The sequence below is a fragment of the Neopsephotus bourkii genome, unplaced genomic scaffold, assembly GCF_033783945.1.
Source record: "Neopsephotus bourkii isolate Nb327-2 ecotype Australia unplaced genomic scaffold, CSIRO-AGI_Nbou_v1 NB_1572, whole genome shotgun sequence".
Lineage (NCBI taxonomy): Eukaryota > Metazoa > Chordata > Aves > Psittaciformes > Psittacidae > Neopsephotus > Neopsephotus bourkii.
Window position 1 is genome coordinate 2,341,339 of NW_026902048.1, and position 27,733 is coordinate 2,369,071.

Sequence of the window (27,733 nt, forward strand, 5' to 3'; positions counted from 1 at the left end):
TTTCAAAGGGAATTTCTTTACCAATCCTCCCATGAAAGCTTGAAATTCTGAACTCCTGCTGCAGTCTTCACACAAACTCTGCCAACTTCAGTCACGTTGTATTAACCCAACCACTCAAGTCCATTTAAGCCAAGTGAAACCCATATAGAATCATAGAATAGTTAAGGTTGGAAAGGACCTTAAGATCATCTAGTTCCAACCCCCTGCCATGGGCAGGGGCACCTCGTGCTAACAGTACCAGAAGCTTGTCTAACACGCCACTGATGTTCACGTCCTTCGGGGGTACAGTTTGAAAGCAGAAGTCCTGCAAACACTGTCACAGGTAGCAGACAGATGGACAGCCAGAGACTTGTGCAGTACAAGTGTGTGCTGCGCTGCCAGTAGGGTCACTTAAATCAGTTTTCAAAGAGCCAGTTGACAAAATGGAGTCCAGTAGATTCAGTGTTTCTAGAGGAATAAAGTTAGGTGTTTCCATTCTCCTTCCTCCCCTCCCCTTCCCTTGCTCTGAACACATCCCCCAGGTGCCACATTCAGTGTCACATTCAGGCCTTCTGCTTTCATGGGCTCTTCTGGGAGAGTTTGATGGTGACTGTTTTCACTTCGGTATATTCTGCTAAAGCATATTCACCGCTGGAAGAGAAGAGAGAGGAAGGAAGGGGACAAGCAATTGTAGCTTATTAATGTGTACTCCCCTAAGATAAGAGATTTACACACAAGTGCATTTTAGCCTCTGATTGACAGCTGCTGTAAATGACATCAGGGCATTAAAACCAGATCTAAACTAACTTAACACCAGCTATCAGTTTGACCCGCTACTGCTCATAACCACGAAGCACACATGCCAAAGTACACACAGTTACACCCCACTGTGAAAGAAACAAATGCTTGCACAAGTAGAGCTAACTGAGCAGGAGTAATGAAGAGCTTATAAAGCAGATGAAGGTACTCTAAAAGGCACCACTCAGGTTTTCACATCTATGCATTACATCCACACTGTACTGGCTTAGCACCTCCCTCTGCAGCATACTGCAAGCCTAATAGTTTAAAGCAAATTCAACAACATTTTCATAGTTATTGCATTCACCATCCACATATAAACAAAGCATTGAGCAAAACTCACAGTTCTCTGCCATTGCCTGACATCTTAAAGCCGCCAAAAGGAGCCTGTGCATAGAGCGCGTTGTAACAGTTGATCCTACAATAAAAACATCAGTTGTAAAACCACAATTCAATTCCAAGGAGAAACAAGATGATGATGACAACACCACCACCACAAAAAAGGCTGAAATCTGACAGTTTTCTCTTTATGCAGTTCATACACTTGCAAAATCAGATTTTAGCAATTAAAATCTTCTTTTGTGTCAGAAACAGAAAACATTTGAGTGGTGCTCACTCTGACCTACATCTCACTTCATAGTCCCAAATGGCAAAGGCATTCATGCTTGAGCTGGAATTTATGCTGCGTTCAGAGCTGTGCTTAAAATAAATAGTATAACCTATTCCCTAATTTAATGAAGCACATTCTGCACTGAACATGTTTACTCAGAAGGCTGTCTATAAACACTCACGAGCAGCTCCACCATCCACTTCCAGGTATAGAAAATAGTTGGACTCCATTAGACAATTGTGTTGTAGTAAAATGGAAGTGCCAGGCATTTCTCTGTAGATATTAGGTAGCAAAAGCTAAGGCAGATACTTCCTCAGCATCTCAGTAAGACCAAATGACTGAAGAGAGACAGCTATGGCTTGGTGCTGTAGGACTGCACCTTCATGTATGTACAGCATGTATATCCTTCAAAGCCTAACATCCCATTTTCATGTAAATGTTACTCAGAGGCAGATACCAAGTCTTGAAATCAATCCTCTGTAGGTATCAAAGTCAGATCTCAGATCAAATTCCTACCTTAAATGGGGAAAAAAAAGAAATCAGGATTCCTTCTGTAAAATGATTCTAATATGAAATAAGTAATTTTATAAGCAAAAAAATAGCTATCTTTCTGACAGTGGTATGATGCCATCTACCGTCCATGCTGATTTGTGCAGCTAAGACCCCTCTGATGCTTCCTAAAGATGGTGAAAATTGTTTGCCTTCACACAGGATTTTGAAAGGCATCATGCCCGATGGAACTCACTACAACCCCTACACTTCCAGGGATTTCCAGTCAAAGAACTACATCGACTGAAGGAACAAAAAGTCCGTTTCTTGCCTGACTGTCTGGTCTTTACCACCTTATTTTGATGAACGGATGTTGCTTTTAAGTAGGATATTGGGAATTAGGCAGACTAATACATCTTAGCTGCGCCACACACACAGGATTCCAAATCATACTCCCTCCCTGCTCCCAGGAAACAAAATCCCAGCCCACACTCTGGTCCCACACTGCTTACCAGACTGTTCCTGACTGCAATGCTGAAGCTAGTGTTAATGCTCTGTCCAGATTCTTTGTGAACACTGCAGCTGTGAGTCCATACTCAGTACTGTTGGCTCTTCTTATGACCTCTTCTATACTCTTGAACTTCATAATTGGCTGAACTGGCCCAAAAATCTGCACAAAGTGAGGAAAGCCTTTGCTCATCATGGCAATTTTGAAGTAATCACAATCAGGTGCTTTGTTTGGATACTGTATTTCAAATGTTACATCCTGGTCTTCTAGAAGTCACTGATAGTCTTTAAAACCTCCTAATTAAACTGACTTCAAAGGAAGTACAGTGATGTGCTACAGTAGCTAATACAAGCTAAGATCCAACAACTAGCAGATCATTTGTAACAATCAGAATAAGCAGAGTAAGATCTGGACAAGTTTCAAATGATTCATCCTTACTCCATTTATGACTCTCCTTTTGAACCCAGAAGTTGAGTGTACTCAAGTAGTAATTCATATATTTCCAGGATTGCAAGTTTTCTTCCTTGGTTTGAACTCTGATTTTGTGACTGTATGCAGTTTATTTGCATGCAGTGCATTTACCAGCATGTGTTTGACCACAAACTTGGCTACCCAGGTTGCCAGGATAAAGGCAGCAAGCACACACAATGCTTCCCGACTTCTGGATGGTGACTCTTATCCTGTACAGTATCAAAGGTGAGGCCCTTTTCTGGCCTGCATGATCTTGCAGTGTAATATACCCTGAGCTAAGGTGACATACAGTCTTGCTTGTGCCACCTTGAGAACCAGGCAGAGAGTTTGGCTGGCTTTTAGGCTCATATAAGCATTTCTGAACGCCTTCGTTTTAGGATATCCAGGTACTTAACTTGACCCCAGGCAAAGGATGAACGTGCGTTTGCAACAAAACTGAGAATGAATGAAACTGGATAAAGTTCATGAACCGTGACTTGGGATTTGGAGTCAGTTCATTACAAAAAGGCCTGTCATGGGATTTTCAGCTCTTATTCCCTCTATTTTTAGACTGTAACTCATGCCCAGACTAACTGGTATCTTTCCCAGGTTCTGTGGCAGATCTGAGACATCAAACATTTTGTCAGGAGTGAACAGTAAGCAGCCCCATAAAAAGCACTAGGCTAAAATGTAAAAAACAAGTGCCAGTTTGACTTTGGCAACTACTTATTTTCCTTTGGGGAACATGATGAAAAGTAGCTTCACTTCTATTTCAAAGGAATATCACAGGATCTAATCACACGCAGCTTGTTCAATTTTTCAGCATATGAATAATGAAAGCCAGAGTATTAGAGTTGCACTTTGCTGGTTTTGACCATGTTTTCAAAGAGGAAAAAAATGGTCAATCCTGGGGGATTTCACCATGGGAACAGAATCAGGGACCATTTCAGACGTTAAGGTTACTTGAGAAAAGTTCTTCAGTGGCAGAATAGCAGGGCCATTCCTTCCCTCCTCACCAGCTTCAGCTCCCAGATTTCTTGTCCCACCTTTCTGCAATAAAGCAACTCCTTTTTTACTAAGTAGTGGAGCAAGAACACGCATCATCCTGTCCTCTCTCACGCTGAATCAGCATGTACCATAGCTGAGCAATTTCAAGTCCACTCAGTAGGAGGTGCGTGAGAACACATCTGCGTAGAGTGGGAGAACTTAACTGTCTTCAGAAAACTTGAAAACTTCAGGGCAAAGGAGACACAGATTGCTCCAGCCTGCCACAGTTACAGTTATTTTTATTCATCTATATTTAAAAATCAAGGGTTCAGACAGAAAGCCTTCCATTACCACTAATTCGTATTCAGAAGCAGTGTTTACCTAGGTAAGGCATGCACCTGTATTTTGCATTATAGCAAGTTTTCCTGAAATGAGACCCAAAAGCTTGAGGGTAGTGTTATCTACTATATTTTCATCTGGGTTTATTAAGGTCCACTAGATACGCTCAGAGGGGCTACTTTCCTTTTGGAAAACCAAACAAAACGAGGGAAAGCTGCAAGGCATTAGGAAGGGCTGCAAACAGACACCTATTCATTGCACAAAAATTGCTGCTAAAACATTGTGACAGGAGTTTTTGCCTGTTCTGTTCTCCTTTTCCTCCCACAGTTCCCCTCCGTATGCACATACACTCCAGATTGAAGCTCACCTTGCAGATACTTCATTAGTAGAATAGATTTCAGCATTAGGCAGTTGTTAAGACACTGAAAGAAGTGAAATTTCTATTCTCCTCTCAGGTTTTCACTTCAACCTACAACCATACCTCTTTTCTTTCCCATTTAAATGCATATATAGGCTCAGGTGACTTGTACTGTACCTCTTCTTTGGCGATACGCATGTTGTCAGTCACCTCTGAAAACACAGTGGGCTTTATAAACAGGCCTCTGTCTTCAATGGCAAGACCACCACACTCCAGCTTAGCCCCTTCTTTCTTCCCACTTTCTATCAGCTCCAGGATTTTATCAAACTGGTTTTGGTCAATCTGTCAGACACAGAAGGAAAATAAACCAACAACAGTACCTTTATTATTACCGTTCCAGAGACTGGAGTCACTGCATGTGGCCCAGGGGCACATTTCAGGGCACTGTCAAAGCAGGTGAGGCAATAAGCAGGCTGAAAGGCAGGCATAGTCCTGAGCCACAGAAAACAGGAGGTGAAGTTACATGTGATAGTTCAATCTGGTCTAATAGTTTGCTGCTATTTGTATGTTCCCGTCCTCCACATCTTGGATATGTACTCCCATGGCTCACCTCGCTCCTGCTCTGGGACTTACTGACCTTCTCCATGCACTAACTTTAGCTTAGTAGCACCGTGAGACAGCCTGAGATGGGTTTTGCTGGGCTAGCAACCTCAGCTAGCTCAGCAGGGGATCCTATCAGCAACAGAAACAGTGCAAGGGAGGGAGAATCAGCATATATAAACTATTAAGCTGACTTTGCTGTAATGTGCAGCTTCACACACGGCTATCTGTCCCCAGCTGGAAGAGCCCAGCGAGCTCTGCCTCCAACTCTTTACAGTCACACACTGGTTGACCAGCCTCAAAAATAAGCCATATTAATGGGGTGACTTCAGAACAACTACTGCTCTGAAGCCATACTCATACAATCATATAGATACTGTCAGGCTTCAAACGAACATGCTATTTGCATGATGGATAATTAAGAGATGAAACATCTCATCACAGCACACTGCAGATGGTAAGACTTATCTTAAACTAAAACTAACAAAACCCTTGACAAGTTCATAGAGAAATAAAAGACTCCAAGGTGCCCTGGCAGCCTGGGAGGTTATTCTGAATGCCAAGTACCTCCAGATGCTTGTACTGGTTCAGTACCCCTCCCTAAGCAGGGCCAGCTGCCAGTTGGGACTGTTTATATGGAGTGTTCCACACTGGACTCCTCCAGATTACAGACTATATCCTGTCCTTAGTTAATCCTGGCCACACACAATCCCAGTTGTCATGCTTTTAGACAAATATCAAAGCTTCAGGAGGGTGTCCTTGGGGTACTTCTGGTACAGAGTGAAAACAGAGAACAGCACATCCCCTGCCATACAGATGTGTGCATTACATGTGCTGTGGACAGCTTGTACTAAGTGCTCATGTTCTCTCATGTGTTAAAATGCTACCCAAGAAAACACTTGGATGCTACTGCACGAGGAAATGCGTGCCCTCGTGTTGGACTCAGGGTGTCACATAGTAAGTTTGGCAGGTGTCACACACATTGTCTATTTGCCTGGTTGCTTAGCTGCCAAATGTAAATAGCTTGAAAGATCTGCAAGTGCTTTCCATCCTGGCATGTCTGTGATGCAGAGCAATCCAGTCCATCCACTTCACATCACAGAAAACAAAACAAGGATATTTATACAGCTGTAACTTGTTGCGAGGCAAACTATAGTTAGATGAAAAGACACTGGGGAAAGAAAACATTTGCAGAAATGACATGCAAGGGTGGAACTGTTTGTCGTTGTAACTAGAGCTTGCAAGGCTTGTTTAAATTCTGTCCCCTACTCCACTATTATTTATGGTTCGAGTATTGACTTCTATCACAAACACATGACCTGGTGGAGCAAATCCTGCTATTTGTTCAACTGATTCAAAAGAGGAGGAGGTTTCTAAGCATCACTGCAATGGTGAAAAATCTTCATATCTTGCTTCATTAAGACTTCAAGGGGCAAGTTTTTCCTTTTCCAAGCCTAGCTCTTGTAATCCTATGGAATAATCACACAACCATCTGGTGGACACAGGCTCTTTCTACTTACATATTTTACTTTCATGCTTTAATCCTAAAGTAGACAAACATGTACAGTCTAAGGAAAATATTCACCATCTTAAAATGCAAACAATCAATAGGTTTTGGGCTGAATAAGCACTGGAGAGCAACTGCCATGAGGCAGCCTTGGTGCTTGTTTTATTCCAGGACCTCCAGTCCACAAATCCCAGCATTTGGGGTTCTACAACAACAAAACTATTCCAGTCTTCTTCTCTGATCCCTGTTTTAGTCCACCAGGATGTTAGTCTCATCTAACGCAGTCTGATGCTCACAGTTGTATAATGCCCTGGTTAACCACTTTGCCATCTGTGCAGAATTACTTCATTACTTCCTGTGATACAGCTCACAGGAATCCAGAGTTCAAAACCCCTTGGTCTGCATTTGAGGTTGGCACTCAAACAGTCCTGATCACCCCTCAGGTTTCTTGTGGTGTCCTTTGAATTGCAGCCAGCCAGCACAGTCAGACCCATGTGAGTTTTGGAGGAGGCTCATCAGAAGCATGCCTCATTTCTGCTTAAATTTAATACTGTTTAAATTTGACCTAATTTTGATCAGAGCAGTGCAGCTTATATCAGCATAACCCAATCCTGCAGCTGACACAGTGCTTTTTCCCATACTCATGGCATGAGCATCCGTGCCAGTGCACAGTAATCCACATCAGGGAGCTGACCTGAGTAAAACCTTCCTTGCTCACTTTCAGAAAGGCTGGATTAGACCTGAATCAGCCAGTTCCCTGATCTAGTGTGCGAGAGCAGTGCAATATAGGAACAAAACAGCTGCACCCAGCACCATGTTTCTAAGTTCTTGTGGAACTGCAGAGGTTGTAAAAAGTGTAAAACACTTTCTGAACTCTGTGTAATGCAGGTCCTGTTGTCTCGCTATGATCACTTGGAGCTGATGTAGGATCAAAAAGATCATGGGTGACAACCACTGTCAGCTAAAGCTGGCCCCAGCTCCTTACCACTGTTGGGTTCTAAGCCAGTGATCATCCCAGAATGGGGTCTACACAGCAACATGTGGCCATTTTTGTCATGCTATTATATACGTTCACCCTGACCTATACAGGAGAATGAAAGTAATGACCTGGATCTGAAGCAACTGAGGCCTGGCAGGGAAAGATGAAGGAGAAGATAACAGAATATTTTCCCTGGTGAGTCTTCCCTTATCCATCAGTTCAAGGTAAAAACCCCTCACAGCAGAGCAGGTTACTTCAGGAACAGAGGAAAAATTTGCTCTGCAAGCTTCACATTTGAACAGTAACCTGTGGGCAGGTGTGAATCTCTGCTACTTTTGGAGGCATTTTAAGCCCTTGTGACACTGCATCATTTTTCTTCTCTGCTTGAATTCCTATGTGCTGCATCTTACAGCATAGGCTTCAGACAGAGAGCAACCATAGCTGCAGAGGAAGTGGTTGTTACTTTGCACTGTCAGCCACATGAAAGCTTTCGGATTAACAGTTTCTCCCACTCTCTTAACGCCTTCCCACGTTAGGTTTGACAGCTGCATGTACAGAAGCTGAGGTTTGTGTGCCCTCTCTCCTAGGTACAAGTGGAACAGGTAAGCCAGAACAAGGAAAGAGGACAGATGGGCCATGTTTAAAATCTGACAAGACACTGCTATTCCAATGTACTACCCTCAATTATAGCTCTGTATGCAAAGAGTCTCCCTTAAGCAGAAAGAAGGTAACAGCAGATATTGAAACAGTTTGAGTGTCAGCTCATCTCTGCTGAAGCAAGATCCAGCATGGGATTATTGTCCTAAAACTGCTGAGCACTTTGAAATCTCTTTCTAGGCAAGTTAAAGGATAGGTGTAGCCCCAGCATGAACAGGGGATGTACATTGTCTTATTCCACATGCATGAGGACACGCAGTGAGGTTTTGCTATGCACAAAATGAGTCTAGATCCAGATAAGGAGAAGCAGATGTCCCCCTTCTCTGAGGGGATAGCATCAAGGAAGAAAAACTCACAGTGCAGTACTAAGAACAGGAGGTCTAAGCTACAGATTTCTGGGACTCCCCCTTTATTTTTAGTAGCAGAAAGCGCCCCTTTTAGAAGATCTGACCCAAGGATCATCTTCTTCCAGAGTTCTCCACCACAGCTCAGATTGCTTCAAAAGGAAAAAATGAGAGGAAGGCTCTGGAAGCATTGACAAGGCTGGCCATGACAGCAGCTTGGCATGGTTCTTCCTCCTAATTCAGCTGAAAATCCTCCAAAGGATCAGAAAAGGAGAAGAGGAAGAGAGGGAAAGTGGGGACTCAGGAATCCCTGGGCTCTAACTACTTGTCATCACCAACACAGCCAAGTAGCTGAATGGCCATTTCTGCAGCTGCACTCTTCTGTGCATTGCTTCTTGTTCCAATATGCTTTGTATTAATGTACCAGGGAGTCATAAAGCTGGATAAGAAATGAATTAAATACATTTGTGTTTAAAAAAATTACAACATAACATTTCAACAGTTGTGATTAATTGATATTTAAAATAGTGAGAAAAATAAAGCCACGATACATTACTCACCCCTCAGCACTTCTGCTGGGACCATATTCATAAGGATAATATTTACACAAGGAAAATGAAACAAAACCACAACAACCCCAAACAACAAGTATTCTCAGGCACACAGTTACCTGGGGCCCCTGTTCAGTTCTGGCATCAAAGGGGTCTCCAACAAGCCGCTTCTTGGCATACTCCACACTGCGCTTGACGAACTCAGGGTAGATCTGCTCCTCCACAAACACTCGAGAGGCAGCCGTGCAGCACTGCCCTTGGTTGAAGAACACGCCTTGATGGGCACATTCCACTGCCAAGTCCACTGCAACAGAGCCCAGGAGGGGAAAGTGTTAGCACATGCACAGTCCCAGCCTCTCAGTGTTTCCAGGCTCGTGTTTTGCCTTTCTTTTTCAAAAGACTCCTTAAACAATGCTGGCAATGGTCCGCACCCATTTGAAGGCACTCACAAGGCCTCAATGCTGCCCCCAAACCAGGTCACTTACTCCACCCCCCTTCCTGCCTTTTGACTCAAGATCGAGTTTGCCATAGCTCCTGATACTTTCTTCCACAAGGACACACTGAGGGCAGTAACCAGCTTTTCCTTGCTGTGGGAATTCACATGTGGATTCCTAGATACTGTGCATTGGTCCCTGAAGAGTAGTTTCAGTAGTGGTTGTTCAAAAAGCAGAGTTCCCTTCTATTGTACAGCCGGGATGGACCAGGTCCTTGCAATGCTCAGTTAGCAGATGGCACAAATATCTCTGGCTTTCAAGCAATAGTATAATGGTCTCCTCATCTGCCATAGGAATGGTGCCTGTGCTGGGCAAGAGCTCCAGCAAAGAACTGCATCTTGCCCTTGGACTGATGTTTCCTCCAGCCTCTGGGGTGGATGCAGTGGCAAACACCAGCCCTGCTGGCTGCCGAAGGACACAGAGACACACAAAAAGCACCATGCTCATAGTCTCTTACAGCAAGTAAGCACAGCAGCCAATACTTACAGTCTGCATCCGCACACACAATGCAGGGGTTTTTCCCTCCAAGCTCTAACGTCACCCTTTTGAGGTTGCTTTTAGAAGCAGCTTCCTTGATCAGTTTCCCAACCTGTAGCATTGAGACACAAAAAGAATGTGAGCCCTTTCTCTAATAGTCTTAACTAGCTGTGTCAAGTGTGATGCTAACAAGGGTGGAATTGGTGGGATTTATCTGTCCACCCTCTCCTGAAGGGAAGGATTTACTCTGCTGCCAGAATTTAATCAAAGTAATGTCAAACTAAAGGTTTCCCCCATCCCTCACCAGAAAAATAGTTTCATATCACATTTTCCCCAAAATCTGTGCTATTTTTTTTTAAATAGTTAACACCAAATCAGCAATTTCTCTTTCCATTTAAAAAACACAGAATTCCTCACAAGAGCAGCATAAATCAAGCATCAGAATCACTTGGCAATCTACTTTTGTTAGAAACAGTACTGGCTAAAACTATTTGGGAACTTCAGTTGTTAAAGCAGGTTATTTTTTAAGTGTGACCTTGTATTTGAATGTCCTCCCTCATTCTGTAACTGATTTTCCTGTATTTTACTTTTGCATGTGACAATCCTCACTTTATTTCTGCCTCAAAATTACTCTGGAGTGGAGCTGTGAGCAAGGAAAGCATGGGGCAGCTTCTGGCAGTTATAGGTCTGCATTACTCATGTTTTGCTTTTGTATCTGGAGCAAGGCTCCTGAACCTAGCAGTACAGATCAATTCTAGTCACTCAGCAGCCTAGTCCTAGAGAGAGCAGAAATAAGTGATGCATCATGCTGCAGATACACATAGCTTCACCAGAGGCATTCCTACAAGCTAGCTGGCTGAAGAGGAGTAGTGTTAATATACTAAGGGAAAGAAAGAAATCTAGATGGGAAACTTCTCGTGGAGTTTAAGCTCAGTGTTTCCAGGCTGGCCCTGAGCCCAAGCTGGGGCTTAAGAACTAAGTCAAAATATATTTTGAATTAGCTTCACTTCCTGGCTCAGAAACAGTAGCGTTGTGCTGCAAATACAGCAGAGATGCAGCTGAACTCACAGATGGGCGGAGGGGGAAGAAAACACTTCTAAATTACACATGCATTAGCAAAGAATCTGTCTCCCTCGGTGTTTCCTGCACACCCATGGATTAGGAAGACAAGCACAATGTCTGTAAGAGTTTTTTGCCTACAGACTCCAGCAGCTGAGATTTTCCTCCTCCTCCTAATCCACTGGATACCCTTTTTCATTAAAAACCCAAACAGATCCATGTGGGCTGGATGAGGCTATAAACTTTATTGTTTTCACACAGCCAGCACCTCATCTGGGCTAAAAGTTTCTGATCTAGGCTTTGGACAGAGCGTGTAACTGGGTAAACTCCTAGATTAGACCAACTACCAAGACACTAAAAGCTCATTGTTAACTTTTACTTTACTGTGTTCATGTTTGTTTCCTTGATCCCTCTACAGAAACGGGCTTAACACAGCTTCTCCTATGGGATAAGCAACGCAATTAGCATATACTCAAAGCCACTAGATGGTACTGTTGTTAAACGCAGCAGCTTTTGAGTGTTTAGTTACGTTTACCGACCAAGAGTACCATTCAATGTAATTTGTCATCATTATACATTTAGATCACACTCTGCAATTAGTAGGATAGACATAAGAACGGAGGAATTAAATGACTGCTCACCCAGAATAATGTTTCTCAAAGAAATAAAAGAGAACAGACTGTATTTGCCTCAACGGCACCCACTGGTGTCAGCATTTCCATTCTTTGGACAGTCCCCCTCTTCAGGGGGTGAAGTGTATGTTGCAAAGAAAATCCAGAGTGGGAAAGGATTCACATATCTAAGCAAGCTTTTGTTTGAGGATTTTCTTTTTGCATGTCAGAGCTCTGCTCAATTCCATGGACAAGTCCAAGCTATGTGGTCCTTTCCCCCATGTAGGACAGCTATAGGTGTCTGACAAAACAGAGGTCTCACTTCCAAACCTTCTCATAAGCAAAGCAGCTGTAGCTATTTACAGGAAGAAACGAATAGAAGGTGCTTTACAGTACAGGTCTCAAAAGCAGCTCAAATGTTAATCCCATCCACGTCAGCAGAGGAAGCCTTGGGCACAGAGCCATGTTTTTATTTAAGTCCTAGCTCCTCAGAGGTAACTGAAGCTGAGGAAGAATTGTTCAGGGCTCTGACTGACATGTTTGCCATCTGCACATGCTTGCAGGGCAGGACTGGCAGGGAAACTTGCCCAGAAGCTCCATCAGGTCAATGACATGATGCTAAGACACTGCCAGCCTCCCCTGGAGACTCTTACCTTATGTCAGAACATCTATTACTTACAGTTCTTACAGAAATGGGATGGTTTGGCAAAACTCAGTTTAGAGACATGGGATTATCACTAGCACAAGGACCTCAGTTAGACAAATCCCAAACACTTCTGAGAAATCCTGTCACATGGAATGTGATGGAAAATTGTGATGGCTGTGCAGAAATCACTGGTATTTCATTGGTCTAGTCTTATGTGGCTGACAGTTTTAGAAGAGAATGCAAAAAGGAACAGCAAGTGTTCCATGAGGAGTCCATCACCTACCTTTGTTGATCCAGTAAAAGCAATTTTATCAATGCTGTGATGGGTAGAAATGGCAGCTCCAGCTGTGGGGCCGTAGCCTGGCACAATGTTCACCACACCTGGAGGGAAACCCACCTAAAACAGAGGTTAAATACAGCTCTGTAGAGAGATTACGAGCACTGTGGAGCTGAGTCTGCACTCCAGAGAGTGCAGTTCAGTTCTCAGGAAGCTTGAATTAGTTGTACTGTGCTCCTTGTAATTAAGAATTGCGAGTTGCAGACAAGGAGCCTATATGAGATACATCCCTGTTTTCCAGACTTTCCAGTAACATGACTGCGAGCTACCAGCTGGAATAGACATGGGTAGAACTAACAGCCATGCTTAGGAAATGCCAAGTTTCAGTAAGAATTCTTGGAGAAGTCCCAGTTTCAAGTCAAGAGTGAAATCTTCTGGCCAAACTTGGCCCCCAGCTACTGCTGTGCAGCTGGAGCCAAGGGATAACTGAATGAAAGTTTGTTTTGAACAAAGGTTGACGTTTGTGGTTCTTCAGGGGCCAGAGGGATTAAGAAGTCAGTAAAACCTCACTAGATGATGAGGCTAATAAAACAGGAACACAAAAGCAGATGGTAACAGACGTATGCCAGTTTCCACCGCATTTACAACCTAGGTTAGGCAACCAGTAATTTTGCCAAAAGAGACAAATGGCAAACCGCTAGGTGAAATTCTAATGTGAGGAGAAGTGTGGGCCTTACTGGTCTGGTTTTGCTTCCTGAAATAAGAGTTTCAAAGATTATGCATGTCTAGGTCAGCCCTCCCCTACTACTGATTGTGCAAGGTTGTTTTCCCTGCAATTTCTAACAATGGAATTGCAGGGTATTAAACATTCACTTCATTTACTGTGGCTTTTTAATGTCAAAACTCAATAAAAGCAATTGCTCCTTCCCAACACATTAAAAAAATTGAAGTAATTGCTCATGTTAGCTTCCTTTTTTCCCCACTTTTTCTTCTCATAAATGGGCAGGGTAGTCAGATCTCTTCTATGGATGTGACAGTGATAAAACTGAGTTGAACAGAGTTTGCATCTTGGCTAATGAGTTTTCAAGAAAGCACTGCATGTCAAACTGTGCAAGTAATGGTGTTTGGAGTCAGCAGCAAAGCCACAGGGAAGTAAAAAAACTGGTTCAGGTCACCCTGAACCAAAAAGTTTTTTTCTGTTTTTTCAGCAAAAAAGAAAGGCAAAATGTTTTGGTTGGCCCAAGATGATTTCATTGAACCTAAGACACAGCTTTTGCTTTTGTGTTAACATCTTCTGCATCCTTTTAATGAGGGGAAAAATGTATATAACAATGAACTTACTCTTCTGAAAAGCTGCAAAGAATTGAGCTAATTTGGGGTGGAGAAATGAGCGTCTTCAAATAAAACAATCCTGCTCTAATTACACTTCTGCCTTGAAGGACAAGAGTGAGGAACAGGCAGCTTAGAATTTCAGCTCAAAAAAAATGATTTCATCAGATTTGAATTGGGTTTTCTGGGGGAATGCTTGTGTTTGGGGGGCTGTATGTCAGTGGAAGAAACAGTGGAGTGGCAGGGCTGACTAGAAGTCATGGCAACTGCATTCTATGCTCCCTCATCTTGTGTAATCTTCTTAAGTCATTTAACTGTAGGAGATACTTAACTGGTAGTATTTTTGCACTGCCTTTCCTGAAGAGCCCTAAGTGTCAGTTATTAACACATCCTGTATTCTCCCAGGCTAAGCCAAGAGCAGACAAAGCCATCATTATCATTTGACTGAGCATAACAGACTTTTCCAGCTGAGAGGAAAAAGTTTATCTACATCCCTTTGAGTTTTCCTCACAATTAGTTATATATGTAGTTGTAGGATGCTGGAAGTACCCTGCACCTCCCACCACCTCAGGATGGTTAATAGATCTGAGGGCACTAAGATCCTACCCAGGACACCTGACAAACCCTAAACCAACATTTTGGAATCCCAACCTGTGGTCTTCCCTTTATGTCAATACAGAGTTGGCTTTACAGGCCAGACATAGCTAACTTGTTCTATGAACTGCAGAAGTGACAAAGAATTGTTTCCCATGGCACTCTGTCTTGGTTGAATTATCCCACTTAAAGATGGTATAAACACAAAACTGCTGTCAAAACATACTCTTTTTGTCCCATTGTCTAAGAAAACTGAGCTGTATTCTTTCCATCATATGGGAGAGGGGAAGACAAGGCAGAGGAATAAAACCACCAGTTTTTCTCTCTGCAGCTTTCCTGAGAAAGGAGAAAAACCTACAGGTTTTGTGATCTTTGCTACCTCCCAGCCAGTGCCAGTCACAAAGGCCTTTGTAAGAAAAGACTGAAGACATGGGTTGCTCTCCCTTTCCTTTGTGAAGCTTTAACATCTTTAAAACCTAAAACCCTACAGTTTCAATTCAAAATACAGCTTTGCTTAAGACCTTAAAAGAACAGCACCTAGACAGGATGTTCAGATTTCCTTACCTCCTTGATCAGCGAGCCAATGTACAGCGATGTGAGAGGAGTTTGTTCAGCTGGCTTGATAACCAAAGTGTTTCCACAGCACAGCGCCGGTGCCATCTTCCAAACCAGCATCAGCAATGGGAAGTTCCACTGCAAGAACACAGGGCCGATCAGCTCAGCCTGGCACAGTCACATCCACATCCACACAGCATTTACCCCACCTTCACACAGCACAGGGAGAGAAAGAAGCAACTGGGAGAACAGCCACAAAGAGAAGTGGCTGCTTACAAATCTGTTTGCTTGGACTACAGGGTATAACTTCCTTGATTTCCCCTTGAGATCCCAAATATTGCTGGCAGTCCTCAAGCTAATCCTGTAAGTTGGACAAAGCTCTGCATGATGTGACCTCATTCTTTACAGGAGTTTGAGCACACTTAATATAGGATTTTGGCTGTTCACAGGAATTGTGTTGGAAACAGCATCCTGATGCATCACTTCTGCACAGCGTCCTTATGTGGGGAATTACAGGGTTCAACTGCTCATTGAAAAAAAACCCCATTTTTCTGTGTTAGGTACTGGCTGAGTAGTTCAGACTTATACAATATCACTCAATTCCAGGTTTGTAACAAGGAAACTGCAGTGGGTTGTTCAGTTGTGGAAATCCAGGGGAGGTCTTATACTCCCTTCAAATTGTAAATTGCTCCTTTCCAATTAGTTTTCCTATTAGGAATTAGGAACCAGTCCACAGGAGTTTCCTCTGTGCTAATCTCTTTCACGGTCATATGTATTTGTAGACCTTGGAGCCTAAGCAAGAAGTGGAAAAATCGAGCTCAGACTAAATCTCAGAAAGGTCATTTGGCAGCAGAAAGGATTTCTTCATCAAAAATCATTAATGCTGCTTTAGGGATGATGGAAGCAGGCCAACAGTAAGGGGACTTATTCTCTAGACTCAAGCCAAGGGCCTTCAGCTATCAACAAAGAAGCCAAATATGTTGGGAATCTACAAATTCACACTTACAAATAAATTAGCAGTGTAGCTTTTCAGAGATGAGCTCTGCTCTAACCCAGCAGCCCTGAGACAAAGCAGAATTTCGTCTAATTCTTCAAATCGCCTCTCCCTCTTTCCCAGACCTGCTATTTCAGTGATTTCCAATGGCCACATCCCATGATTCGCCCATTTGTCTTCTTCTCCTAAGCCTTCTTGAAGGCCTGACTTTGCAGCTTGAGCCATCCACATCTAAACTTCTTTTCTAGACTTTCAGAGCGTGACATAACTCCATTAGGAGCTTTCTGTTGCAGCGTGGCTGGTGAAAGCAACAGTGAAGGACTCCACTGCTGCCTCATGACATCACCTAGGGATAAAAAGAACTTCCCTTGCTAAGAACATTGGTTTCAATATAGTCAAGCCACAGGAAAAAAGGGAGGACTGGTAATTGGTGGAGGGAGGCATATGCTGAGTAGTGACAGAATCTCTTTAAATCAAGTAGGAATATACAAACCCACAGACTGCTGGCGTTAGAGATCAAACTGCAGAAAGAATTGAAGGGGATTTGTTCTAAGTAAACTGAAGACAGATGTGGTTTTGTTGACCCCAATCATCCTTTTTACAAACACGCTGTTGAACTTGAGTCAAATTTGGTTCTGTACTTTCTATTGTATTTATGGTTGATGGAGGGACAACCTGAAATATTAGAAGTCCTATTATGTCCCCTTTAAGTGACCTTCCAAAGCATCCTACATGTAGGCTTTTAAAGGGATAGTTCCCAAAGCACTGCTGAGTACCAAAGGTGGCTGAGTGTGTCAGGGAGATACCTTTTTATTTGTGATCTATGAGAGGAACCTGATGGTTTGATCTTAAGTCTCAAATTCTAGTCAGTCACAAGCAGTCACATTGCTTGGTCAGCAGAAAAGCTGTGCCAAAATCAAACCAAACAACTGACAACTAGTACCAACTATCTCCCACTTTGCCTCACATCACCCTCATGTTGCTAAATAGACTGCACCATCTTGTCACCACGATATAAACTCAGTTCTGCTGGAGGAAAAAGCAAAATTTCCCCAGATATCTTTGGGAACTGGTCCAGACCTGGTATTCCCAAGGTCCAGCAAATCCAACACCCCACATGCATTTCTTTCAGTCTCTCCTATAACCTTATCCCAAAGGTAAAAGTATTCCATGGACTCTTACTGATCCAAGTATCCAAACAGAGAATCTTGGCACACCACCATTTGCCTCATGACCTGTAGGATACCACATTCAAAGCATTTTACAACCAGGCAGGAACAAACTCTATCTCCTGTGTAGTTCTAAAATCTTCCTGGATGTCTGTTAAAACAGAGCAAGCAATACACACTAAAACTGGAGGTATTCCCAGAACTAGCCACACTGTCCTCTCAGCAGAGAATGAGACCTCAGGAACAGAAAACTATTCAGTGAGATTTAATCACAGAAAGCTCAGAGAACACTCAAGCATTATTAATAATAGATATGATTTAAAACTGCATCAGCACTAGGCAGCATAAAGCTGTCACACATAATGACATCCCAGCAGTGCAAGAGTCAGAGAGCTCTGACTGGCCTCTAGTGACTGGTGTCAGCCTTAAGAGAGGAGCAGAGCATCTGATTAGGAGACGCACCTTCCACTGCAGAGGACTTTGTGTTGCCAAGAGCAATTGGCATGAGGGTAAACCAAGAAACTACATCAGGCAACTGAGATGGGAGTTTCCTGCAGAACAGCTGTACTTAACTGGGAAGCAAATGGTTGCAGTATAAGATGGGGAATACACATGTAATTCTTCCAGTTCTAGAGAGATACAGAGCACCATCACTGCTACTTACTGGAGTTATAGCTCCACAGACACCCATCGGCTCGTGCCTGGTAAAACAGACAAAATTGTCATCTGCAAGACAAAAGAATGAAAGACCAGTCAAAATCCTTGCTGCTACAGGAAGACTGTAACACAACTGCACAATAATGGGCTGGGGACAGAACTAATACCATATTAGACAAAAAACCCTATATCTGTTTATCGTAACTCATGCCCCTGGGATGCTCCAGGTGGATGAAGACCTCTGAGAACAGGTCTTGTGTTAGCTCAAAAGCCAAATACTGCTCATGGTCACAGCGGAGCCTTTAAAACCAGAGGTTCAGTTCTTCCTGCAGACTCCCTGTGTTGAGGCTAAGGGAAGGATAACTCCCACACCGAAAAGCCAGAACAAATTTAATTGAGACTGCTCCCCACTGGAAGAAGCAAAGCACTTGTCTCCCTGAGGGGGAGAGTTTTTAAACCCATTTTGTATAGGAATCATACTCAGTGTAACAGGAATTGCACTTCCAGTAAGAAATCACAAAGAGATGAAACTCTGGACAAGCATAATACCATTCATCTTAAAATACTGCTATTCTTCTTTCAAAGGAAAAACAGGGAGGACTTTTTCCTTATAAATTCACTCTTGCTGAAAACCTGCTTTCATTGGGAAGATCTGACAGAAAACATGAACATTTCTAATTACAGCTTTTGGAAGTGATCTCAAATCAGGACAAATGAGCAATGTCCAGGCAAGCAAAGCTTCCCATCACTCTGAATGAGGGTGACAGACCTCAGTTTATATGACTGGCATTGCTCCCTTTGCTGCCTGCACAGACTGAAACTAGTCCAGCCCTTCAGAGCCCTTCCTCTGGTGACTAATTCTTGTCTGCAGTGCCTGTCCTTCGTCCAGCCTCAGTGATTACCCACATGCAGGAACAAAACAGGCTGATTCTGAAAATACATGGGCATTCATTGTCTTAACTTGTTCTCCCCAAAACCATATTTGAACTCATACAGCTGAGACACAGTGTTCTCTCTGTCCCTGCCACAGCAGTGCAGTGGGACTGCTCCAGCTCTGCAGCCTAGGAAACACTCTGGGAGAAGTTTGAAGGGTCAGAAAACTGAAGAGGGTCCCTCTGAGAGCTCAGGATTTGGCTCCTGAGAGAAGGCAACATCTCAGACCTTCTCTTTAATAACATTTAAGATAAAGCACTACATCCTATCTCTAAACATCTGTAAGCGAGCACTGTCAAGGATGCAGGAACATCAGCAAGGTGGGAGATGCTGGTGGATTCAACTCTCTGCCACATATGTGTGCCATCTAGAACAGTACAAGCTCTGCTGCCTTTATACATTTCTCCCTAGAAACCTCCATCCTTACACTCTCCAGCATCTTAATTCATTTCAGTGATACCCAATGAGTAAACTCCCCTATAAGCTGAGGCTTTTTTCTTTAAAACTTAGCCTGAATTTAAAACCAAAAAGGTTTCTCTGTTAGAAAGGCAACAGAAAAGCCCATCCATTGTTTTCCAGAGATCTATCCAGGCATTCCGTTGTCCTGCCATTAGTTTAAATCTTGAAACACATCTACTTAAAACACATCCCGAGACAGAAAGGAAATGCAGGCTATTTTTCACAGGCAGACCTTTCCATGCACTTCCCTCCCACCCCTTGAGCCAGATCCCATCCCAGCTCTGAAACTGGGTCTGAAGGAACTTACCCACTGGGATAGTTCTGCCCTGGATTTTATCAGCCCATCCAGCATAATATCGGAGTGTTTTTATACAACCTTCCAGGTCAATGAAATAAGCCTGCAGAAAGGGTTTGCCTGTGTCCATTGTTTCCAGGGTCTGAAACAACCAAATTGCATCAATGTTAAAGTGGATTTTCTTATAATAAAAAGCAGTTTTAGAGGTTCTCCTTCTCAATTTTATTTTGCCTTGTGCTGCAGACATGGGGCTTCTTTCCTTCTGCTTAGATTTAAGGAATGAACTTGTTGATACAAGTAAGGTAGAAGGGAGACTAGACCAAATAACCCTACTGCATGCATCAGGTGATTGCAACGAGAGCACATCTTCCAGAAGCCCCCAGAAGGTGGCTGTCAATGGGATCCAGGGCTGTGATCTGGGGCACTGGTCAGAAATGATGTGTCATGACTTCACTGCAACTGACCCTCCAACGCAGATGCTCTGGATTCCAGATGGTGTCACTGAAATCAGTCGGATCCACTTTTATTTGCAAATCTATTTTTTTTCTACTTGATAGCCCTAAAACCAACCTCTGAAAATATTTTTTTGTCCCCAGGATGATAAACCCCACATTTTTTAAGAGTTCTGCTAAAGTAACCTTTGGGCTCAGATCTGGGCTGAGACTAAGGAAAGGCAGGAGTCACTTCGCTAAAGCTGCACTGATGCTGAGTAGCTCTAAATGAAGTCCAGTCTGGGCTCATGTCCTTCTCACTGTTCTGGACATTAGCTCAGTAAACGCTTTGTTCTCTACTCAGGTCATTAAATTGGGATGTTGGTGCAAATGGCCAGCACATCCATAAGGGAAGTACTATCCCTTGGTAGATTGAAACATCTCTGTTTACATATGAGGTCATACCCTGTCATCTTCCACAGATATTAGGGTCCAAACAGACATTCCCCTTGGAAAGACGAGGACTGTTACCCACTCTGGCTGTCTGCTAAGCTGACTGATCTTTATAAGTCATTGCTTAGCATGCAGCCAAGGCAGCTAGGGCTGGTTTTCTGCAGTAAAAACAACAATGCCAAACAAGCCCTCCCAGATCAGAAGGACAGCAGAGAGCTTGAAATGAGTATCCTGGTTATGGAAAAAGGAGGGTCCTCTGGAGTCACATCAAAAAATGGAGCAGAAAATGAACAGGGTATATTCACACACACTTTTTTTTTCTTTCCCTTTTATTTGCTGTCCAGAACTGCCTTCAGACCTGGATGCTTTGGTTTTGTCCTGCTGAAACTGAAAGCTTTCATGTGGTTAAGAGGCATTGTGTTGGGGAGAGACACAGCTCAGAACAGTCACGCAAGTACAGACTCCTAAGAACATCCCATGTATATTAAGTCCTACTGACCTCAGTGGGACATTGGCTCAGGCACATACAGATCTACCAGCACTGAATGGCACAAATGCCATTCCCCTGAAGATAAGCAGAGCCAAAGTGCAGCGTTGAACTAGTCAGTGCTGAGGTCCATGATCTTAGGCTTGGAGAGACAATAGCTCCAAGCTGAAAGATGTTAGGATCTGTGGGTGGAATGTGTAAAGATTTATGAGGCCCATATAGTCTAAAGGTTTATACCAACTGCAATGCATTTTAGCTCCAGTCCTGCTCCCTTTGTTCTGCACCAGAAGGATTCCTTCAGAACAGGATGGGGAATCATTAGCCACAGTTCTTCAGCACAGGTCCAAATTAAAACAGCTTCAGGGCTATAATGCTATTTTCCTGAGCCAGTATTTAGTAGGGAAAGAAACAGCTCCCACTTACACACATTTTAAACTTTGGATGACATCCAGCAAGAGAAAGAATCTCTTTCCAGCCCCCCATTTTAGGGGAAACAATCTGCAAAGGAACCAAACTGGCCTTGTATTTTTGTAATAAAGGAGGACCAGGTCATTTGTGGTGGTTTAGGGTTTTTTGTTTGGTGTGGGTTTGTTTGCTGGTTGTTCTGTTCGGGTTGGTTTGTTTTTAAGGTAAGAGCTGGGAGACAGCTACGATCATTGATGACTTAAACTGAAAAAGAATATGTTTGTTGCTTTGAAAATTTAGTGTCTGTAATCACTTCCATAACTAGCTAAAGTTTTAGAGAAGTCAACCATATAGGAAAACTATCAGCCTTCTTCCAAGAGCCCTAAAATCATCCTGCAGAAAAAGGAAGGTAAGCCATGTCTCCTGCATGGACTCTTCTGTCCTTCATGAAGGTAAAGTATTAGGTAGATAAGGAAGCAGTATCAGAGGATGGAGCTGAGTTACCAGCCAGCTCTTGCTGGCTGATCACTGATAACAGTACTTACTGCCAGGGTGACTCTGTCCCGCTCGAGAAGATCAGCCAGCTTGTGCAGGAGTCGTCCTCTGCTCAGGGCATCCACCTGTCTCCATGGAGAACCCCTCTGGAATGCTGCCTTTGCTGCTTCCACTGCATTATCCACATCAGGCTAGAGCAGCCACATACACAAGAAAACCTTGGGTTACAAGGAAGGAGCTGGATAATGGCAGAGAAAGCCCACCAGGCCTCTTCCTAGATGATGCTGTGGTGGCTAAAACAAAGTTGTCTTACAAAGCCACTTCCATTTTACTCCTGGATTTGAACCCAAGCCTGCAATGTATTTTGGGCTTGGCCTGGGCTCATAAAAAACCTCAAGGTCAAGTACCAATGGGGTCTTTCAAAGGGAATTTTATGCAAATGATTTGTTTATAAAATAATCCAAATTCATATTCCTGCTGATACAGGATGTAAGTGACACTGGGGGAATTTGAGAAGCAAGATCACAGAATCATTTATGTTGGAAAAGACCTTTAAGATCATCAAGTCCAACCATTAACCCAGCACTGCCAAATCCATCACTAAACCATGTCCCATCATTCCAGCCCACTGGAACTAATGCCAGTAACAGTTAACACAGTAAAGTTCCCTTAGGTCCTAGATCACACTTCAGAACATTTCTGCCAGATGGGAAGGGTTCAGTGCTCTGACAAAGGCACTTCACCTACATAGACTTAGTGCCACTCTCCCTTCCCCTGCCATCCCCAGAGAAACTCTCATGCATTTGCTCTGGCCACAGCATGCTCTGGACTCCTCCCTTCTCCCCACATACACTGATTAAAAGTGAAGCCAAGGGCAATGTCCTGACCCAGTGAAATCAATGGGAACACTGCCATCAGCATCCACAGCCCCAAGCATGCATAAAGCATACCTCACCCTGGCTTTGGACAGAGTCCTGCTCTATGTAATGTCTGGCAAAGCCCTCAGCCCACTTTGCTGATGGAGAACTTGCACCTCACCATAATATGTGGCTCAAGGGGGTGGGAAAGGAGGGAGAGTTTCAGGCTTTTATCATTCCTCATAGCACTTCTCCAGTTGCTGTCATTTATGTCTTATCTCAAGTCTCATTTGGATACAATTATGAAGTAAGCCTCTGCACTGATCCAGCAGGGTCTGGCCATTCTCCCCTCATGGGGAAGTATGTGGGGCTCAACCAAGAAAATAGTGTTATAGGGAAACAAGTTGCCTTCTTAGAGCAAAACAGCACGTTGTCACCCACGGAAATGTCGCCTTGCACTAGATTTAGCTCCTTTTCTTTGCAAGATTACACACCTTTAAAATAGTTTAACTTATACTATTAGGAAAAGAAATCCATCCTTTGGAAGGGCACTGATGGGGTAACCATTGTAGGAAACTTGTGCTCATCCAGGGGGTTAAGAATGGCTCTGGTCAAGCCAAGGGTGCTGGCAAGCAAACAGCAAGTGTACAGGCAGGTCTGTTCTGCCTGGGCCTCACCACCCACAGGCAGAATGAGCCTTTAGAGTGGCTCACTTCAGTTGAGTTGATCTGAATTCAAACTGGCACATCACAAAAGCCAGAAGGCACCACCAGCCACTGCACACTTATGTGCTCCCCACTCTGCCTGCTGGAATGAAGGCTCCAGCTGAAAGAGGGCAGTATTTTATGTGACAAAGCAGACAATGGAACACAAGAAGTGTGTCAGGTTTAAATTAGTCTTCCCTTAGCAGCAATTAATTAGCTTCTGTGACCGGGCTGAGAGCACTGATGTGGAAAGCATTGGGTCTGCACTGGCACAGGCCACAACACAACATGCCCTTGGTACTGTGGGTCTTCCCACCACCCTGGCACCTCCAGAACATGGAGGAGATGGCTGTGTGGGGAGATTTTCCCCATCCTATAACCATGGAAGCACCTGAGCCCTGCTGTAGCTCCTGCAAATACTAGTTGTCTTCATTCTTGTCTCTTCTCAGACATGGTGGGTACACACAGTGGCCTGGAGACTGTAGTCACCATCACATACATAAACAGGCTTTCTCAAATCACTTGCAGGAGTAGCACCACCAACTGAAATCTTGTGAGCCTGCAGAGCCTCAATAGGCCTGAGAGACTAGCAAAAACAAGGAAATTCTTCAGGAAGGCTGAAATACCATTCTTAATCCACCCTGTTATGACTAGGCATTAGGGGAGTCCGAATGGCATGTTCATTGCAGGCATGTCGCAATAGGTAGGCACAAGGCGTGACAAAGACTCGTAACTGTCAAGATGCCAGGGACACACTGTGTGCATCCTGGTGCTCAGTTCTGATCTACACGGATTTACTGAGCATTATACAAAAAGCCCCCCTAAGAGAACATTAAGATTATGAAGTCAAGCATTGCAGCCTTGGAAAATGCCTGCAAACCTTCATACCCACCTTGCACCCCCAGTTACACAACCACATACCATTTCCCCCTGAACAAATTCACGCTGTTCTTTGTTTTAAGCTACCTCCTCCACCTTCCTCCCCTACATCAAGTCCTGCTCATCGCTGCTCCATTTCTATCCTGCCCCTTTTTCCTCTCTCCTGCCCTAGTAGTTCAGTAGAGACCACCACCTCACTCTGCGAGTAGGAAAAACACCTACAGAAAAGCCTTGCTCTGCTTCATGCTCAGCGTGCACAACACTGCTTCCATTTATCCCGCAAGAAGAGTGCCAGGGATGAGCACATCCAGTAGAGATCATCTTCCATCAGTTCAATTGCTAACTTCTTTGAAAAGCCTCTGAAGTGCACATCTTTGGAAAGGCACTTACCCAACACAGGGCATGAGCATGCCACAGTTTCTCAATTAGAAGAGGTTCTCTGACCTGCTCCCCTGCAAACAGTCTACACATTGTATTGCTCTAACTTTTCAGCCCAAGTTCAAAACAGCTACAAACAGCATCTTAACAGCCTAAAGTGTCCAAAAGCATTGGGTGTTATTGCAAGTCTGCTCTAGAGAATAATACTGATGCAGCCTCATACCTCAGCCTGTCTTCAGGTGTTATTGACAGTGCACAATGGCACAAGTATTTCTGCCTTCACATGGCAACACCAAGACACAGTGGCAGTTCCAGGGCTGCATTATTTGCTGGAGGCAGAAGTCTAATGAAGAAAGCTATTCCTTCTCTTTATCAACCTGGCAAACACTTGGACACAAAGCTGTTATTTGGGAGGCAAAAAGTCTCCAAGCATCAAGTGGGAGAATTCATCATTTTAATTTCAATACTTATTTTATCATACAAGATTTTAATCACCCAAATAGCCCATCAAGAGCAAGTCGATCTTCAATTCTATAACTAAAGAACAAACAAAACCCTAGCTCCCAGCCTCATTCAGCACCAGACTAAACTGTCATAGCTGAGATATCAGCTGCCAAATTCTCACCCCTCACATGCAGCCTAAGCAAAACACACTCTGCACAGCCAGGGAGAGGCAGGTTTCTGTTCAGGGATAGAAGTGGAATCCTGCTCTGAAACTAGAGCCAAAGCCAGTACCAGGGACCACCCTGTGGAACTGACCAGCACAACCAAGTATGGTGGCACGACACTGGAAAGCACCAAACAACTCACCACTTCCTGTAGTGACTCCAACAGACTGGAGAACTAAATGATCATAAGGTCCTTTCCAACCCTAACTATCCAATGATTCTAAGTGTGATGTAAAGAGGTAGAAAGAAGAGACTTTCAGCACTCAAGGTGCAGCTAACTTTCATTCTCACCGGCAATTATTCTATGCACCAAGTCAGCCACCTATGCTGAGTATCCAAGGGCAGAGGGCTCCACTGACAGGCCTCAAGGAAAGGTTTACACCTTTGCAAACTAGAAGCTGAAAGTTATCCTTGGATTCAGGCTTGAACAAGTCTCAAGGAGGCAAGCAGCAAAACTGGCCTTTTAGCTCTGCATAACAATTTTCTTTAACCAAGTCATGAAGAGGCAGGTTTAAATACTCATGTAATGCTCTGTAACTGCTTGAGGAGACACTTAGCTCAGAGAAAAATAACAACATCATGGTTCCTGCCTAACAAAACACAGTTGCATCAGAATTTGCTTCAGACCCACTGTTTACATGCCACTGCAGTTAAACACAGTTGTGTCCTACCCAGACAGTATAAAGCAATTACACATAATGTTTGGTTCTGCCTCAATCTGCAATTGCCCCATGGATGCACAGATCCTCCATAGCAATAGGTCTCAGAGGCTGCTTTAGTGACATCCAAAAGAACAGCTACTTTACAAACTATTTGCATACAGGCTGGAGACTTGTACTGCCAAGCAAGTTTGCTCCCATATTCAGAAGGGTCAGGCTCTATACTCTACAGAGTGTAATACCATTAAATACATTGCCCCTGCACAACTGGTATCACTCCTACCAGGAAAGGATCCCCAGGGCAGCTGCCTGGCTGGAAACCAGGCACTGGGCCTCACAAGTGTTGAACAAGCTTAGGCACCAAGAAAAAGATACCTCAGCACAGGCAGAAATGCCCACACTGCTCAACACTTACTGCCCAACAGCAACAAGCAGCCCAAGCCCTGGTACAGCAGAGAAGCTGTGATTCATCTTCCCATGACTGCAAAACGCCAGCTCTTTCCCATAGATCAGGCCAGTTGGCCCATACATGATGAGCTGTTTTGGACAAAAAGTGTCACATCTGATCATTCCTCACCTCAGACTATTACCAAACCCAAGCAGTTATGTCCCAGGCTAATCTACAGCACACCAGGGACTACTAAAACTCTTGAGAGATACTGGTTTGCTTTTAACTGAGTTGCCACATTTGCACAGGAGGCCAGAACCCATGACGCCAGTTGGAAAAGCAGCACTACATCTCTAGCAGGAAGTGGGCAGTGTTAGCATGACTGAGCTTACATTCCCCCAAGTGCTCAGATTATTTGTTGATTGTGTTTAAAAAAGGGCAAGTTTCATCCAGTGTCTCCAACAGAATGCCATGCAGCTTGTGTATAACCACTTCCAACTCAAAGCCCCAGTTCTGTCAGGGGTGTGCATACACCATCACTGCTATTTCCTCAGACTGGCTTTCCTCAGACTGGCTGCTTCCTTCCAGGATATAAAACAAGAACAATGCTGAACCTCATCCCTCTGACAGTGCTCAGCAGGCAGTTCCTACCAGGGAAAGTGACCCTGCCAAGTCAGACAGGATTGATCCCACCCAGTGTAATTCTTGAGCAGCACATCTAGTGTTCCAGATCCAGCTTACAGTCTGGCCAGATGTACATTGTCATTAAAAGCCACCTTTTCCTCTGTGTGCTTCCCTACAAAAGGAAGCCCCTTCGAAACTGCCTTTTGCTTTTCCAGCAGGAAAACTCCTTACCTTGTCTCCTTCCTCTATGTCACAGATTTTCTCCAGTGTTGAAGGGTTGTAGGTGGGGAATTTTTTTCCACTTGTAGACTCATGCCATTCATTGTTAATAAATATCTGAAAAGAGAGCAAAGGAAGAGGGATGGGGAAGAGAAAAGGAAAGAGTCATGCAGACAATGCAAATAAAACACAAGTACTCCTCAAAGGTCCCAAGGCTTTTCAGTTTTCATTGATGGCAGAGTCAAGGATGTTCAGTCTCTCTCCCAAGGAGACTGAGGAGACTGATACAGACAGCATTTATCCAAACTAGAACCTGAGGTAAAGAAGAGATGAAAAAGCCTTCATGCACCCAGTTAGTTTTGAGCAAGAGGAGGACAGAGG

The 27,733-nt window shown here is 43.8% G+C and overlaps 1 protein-coding gene across 1 annotated transcript in view; it reads right to left on the reverse strand.

Moving 5' to 3' along the window:
• The window catches only part of ALDH1A3 (aldehyde dehydrogenase 1 family member A3), a 31,141-nt gene continuing 3,408 nt past the window's right edge, over window positions 1–27,733 (reverse strand). Inside the window, exons 2-13 of the mRNA XM_061371230.1 lie at window positions 27,365–27,469; window positions 22,027–22,167; window positions 19,718–19,847; window positions 18,026–18,087; window positions 15,208–15,336; window positions 12,727–12,840; window positions 10,137–10,239; window positions 9,276–9,460; window positions 4,696–4,860; window positions 2,389–2,546; window positions 1,121–1,195; window positions 1–630 (exon numbers count right to left, since the gene is read on the reverse strand). Of these exons, the coding sequence (XP_061227214.1) occupies window positions 558–630; window positions 1,121–1,195; window positions 2,389–2,546; window positions 4,696–4,860; window positions 9,276–9,460; window positions 10,137–10,239; window positions 12,727–12,840; window positions 15,208–15,336; window positions 18,026–18,087; window positions 19,718–19,847; window positions 22,027–22,167; window positions 27,365–27,469 (1,440 nt within the window). The 3' untranslated portion in view covers window positions 1–557. The remainder of the gene's footprint in view (window positions 631–1,120; window positions 1,196–2,388; window positions 2,547–4,695; window positions 4,861–9,275; window positions 9,461–10,136; window positions 10,240–12,726; window positions 12,841–15,207; window positions 15,337–18,025; window positions 18,088–19,717; window positions 19,848–22,026; window positions 22,168–27,364; window positions 27,470–27,733) is intronic.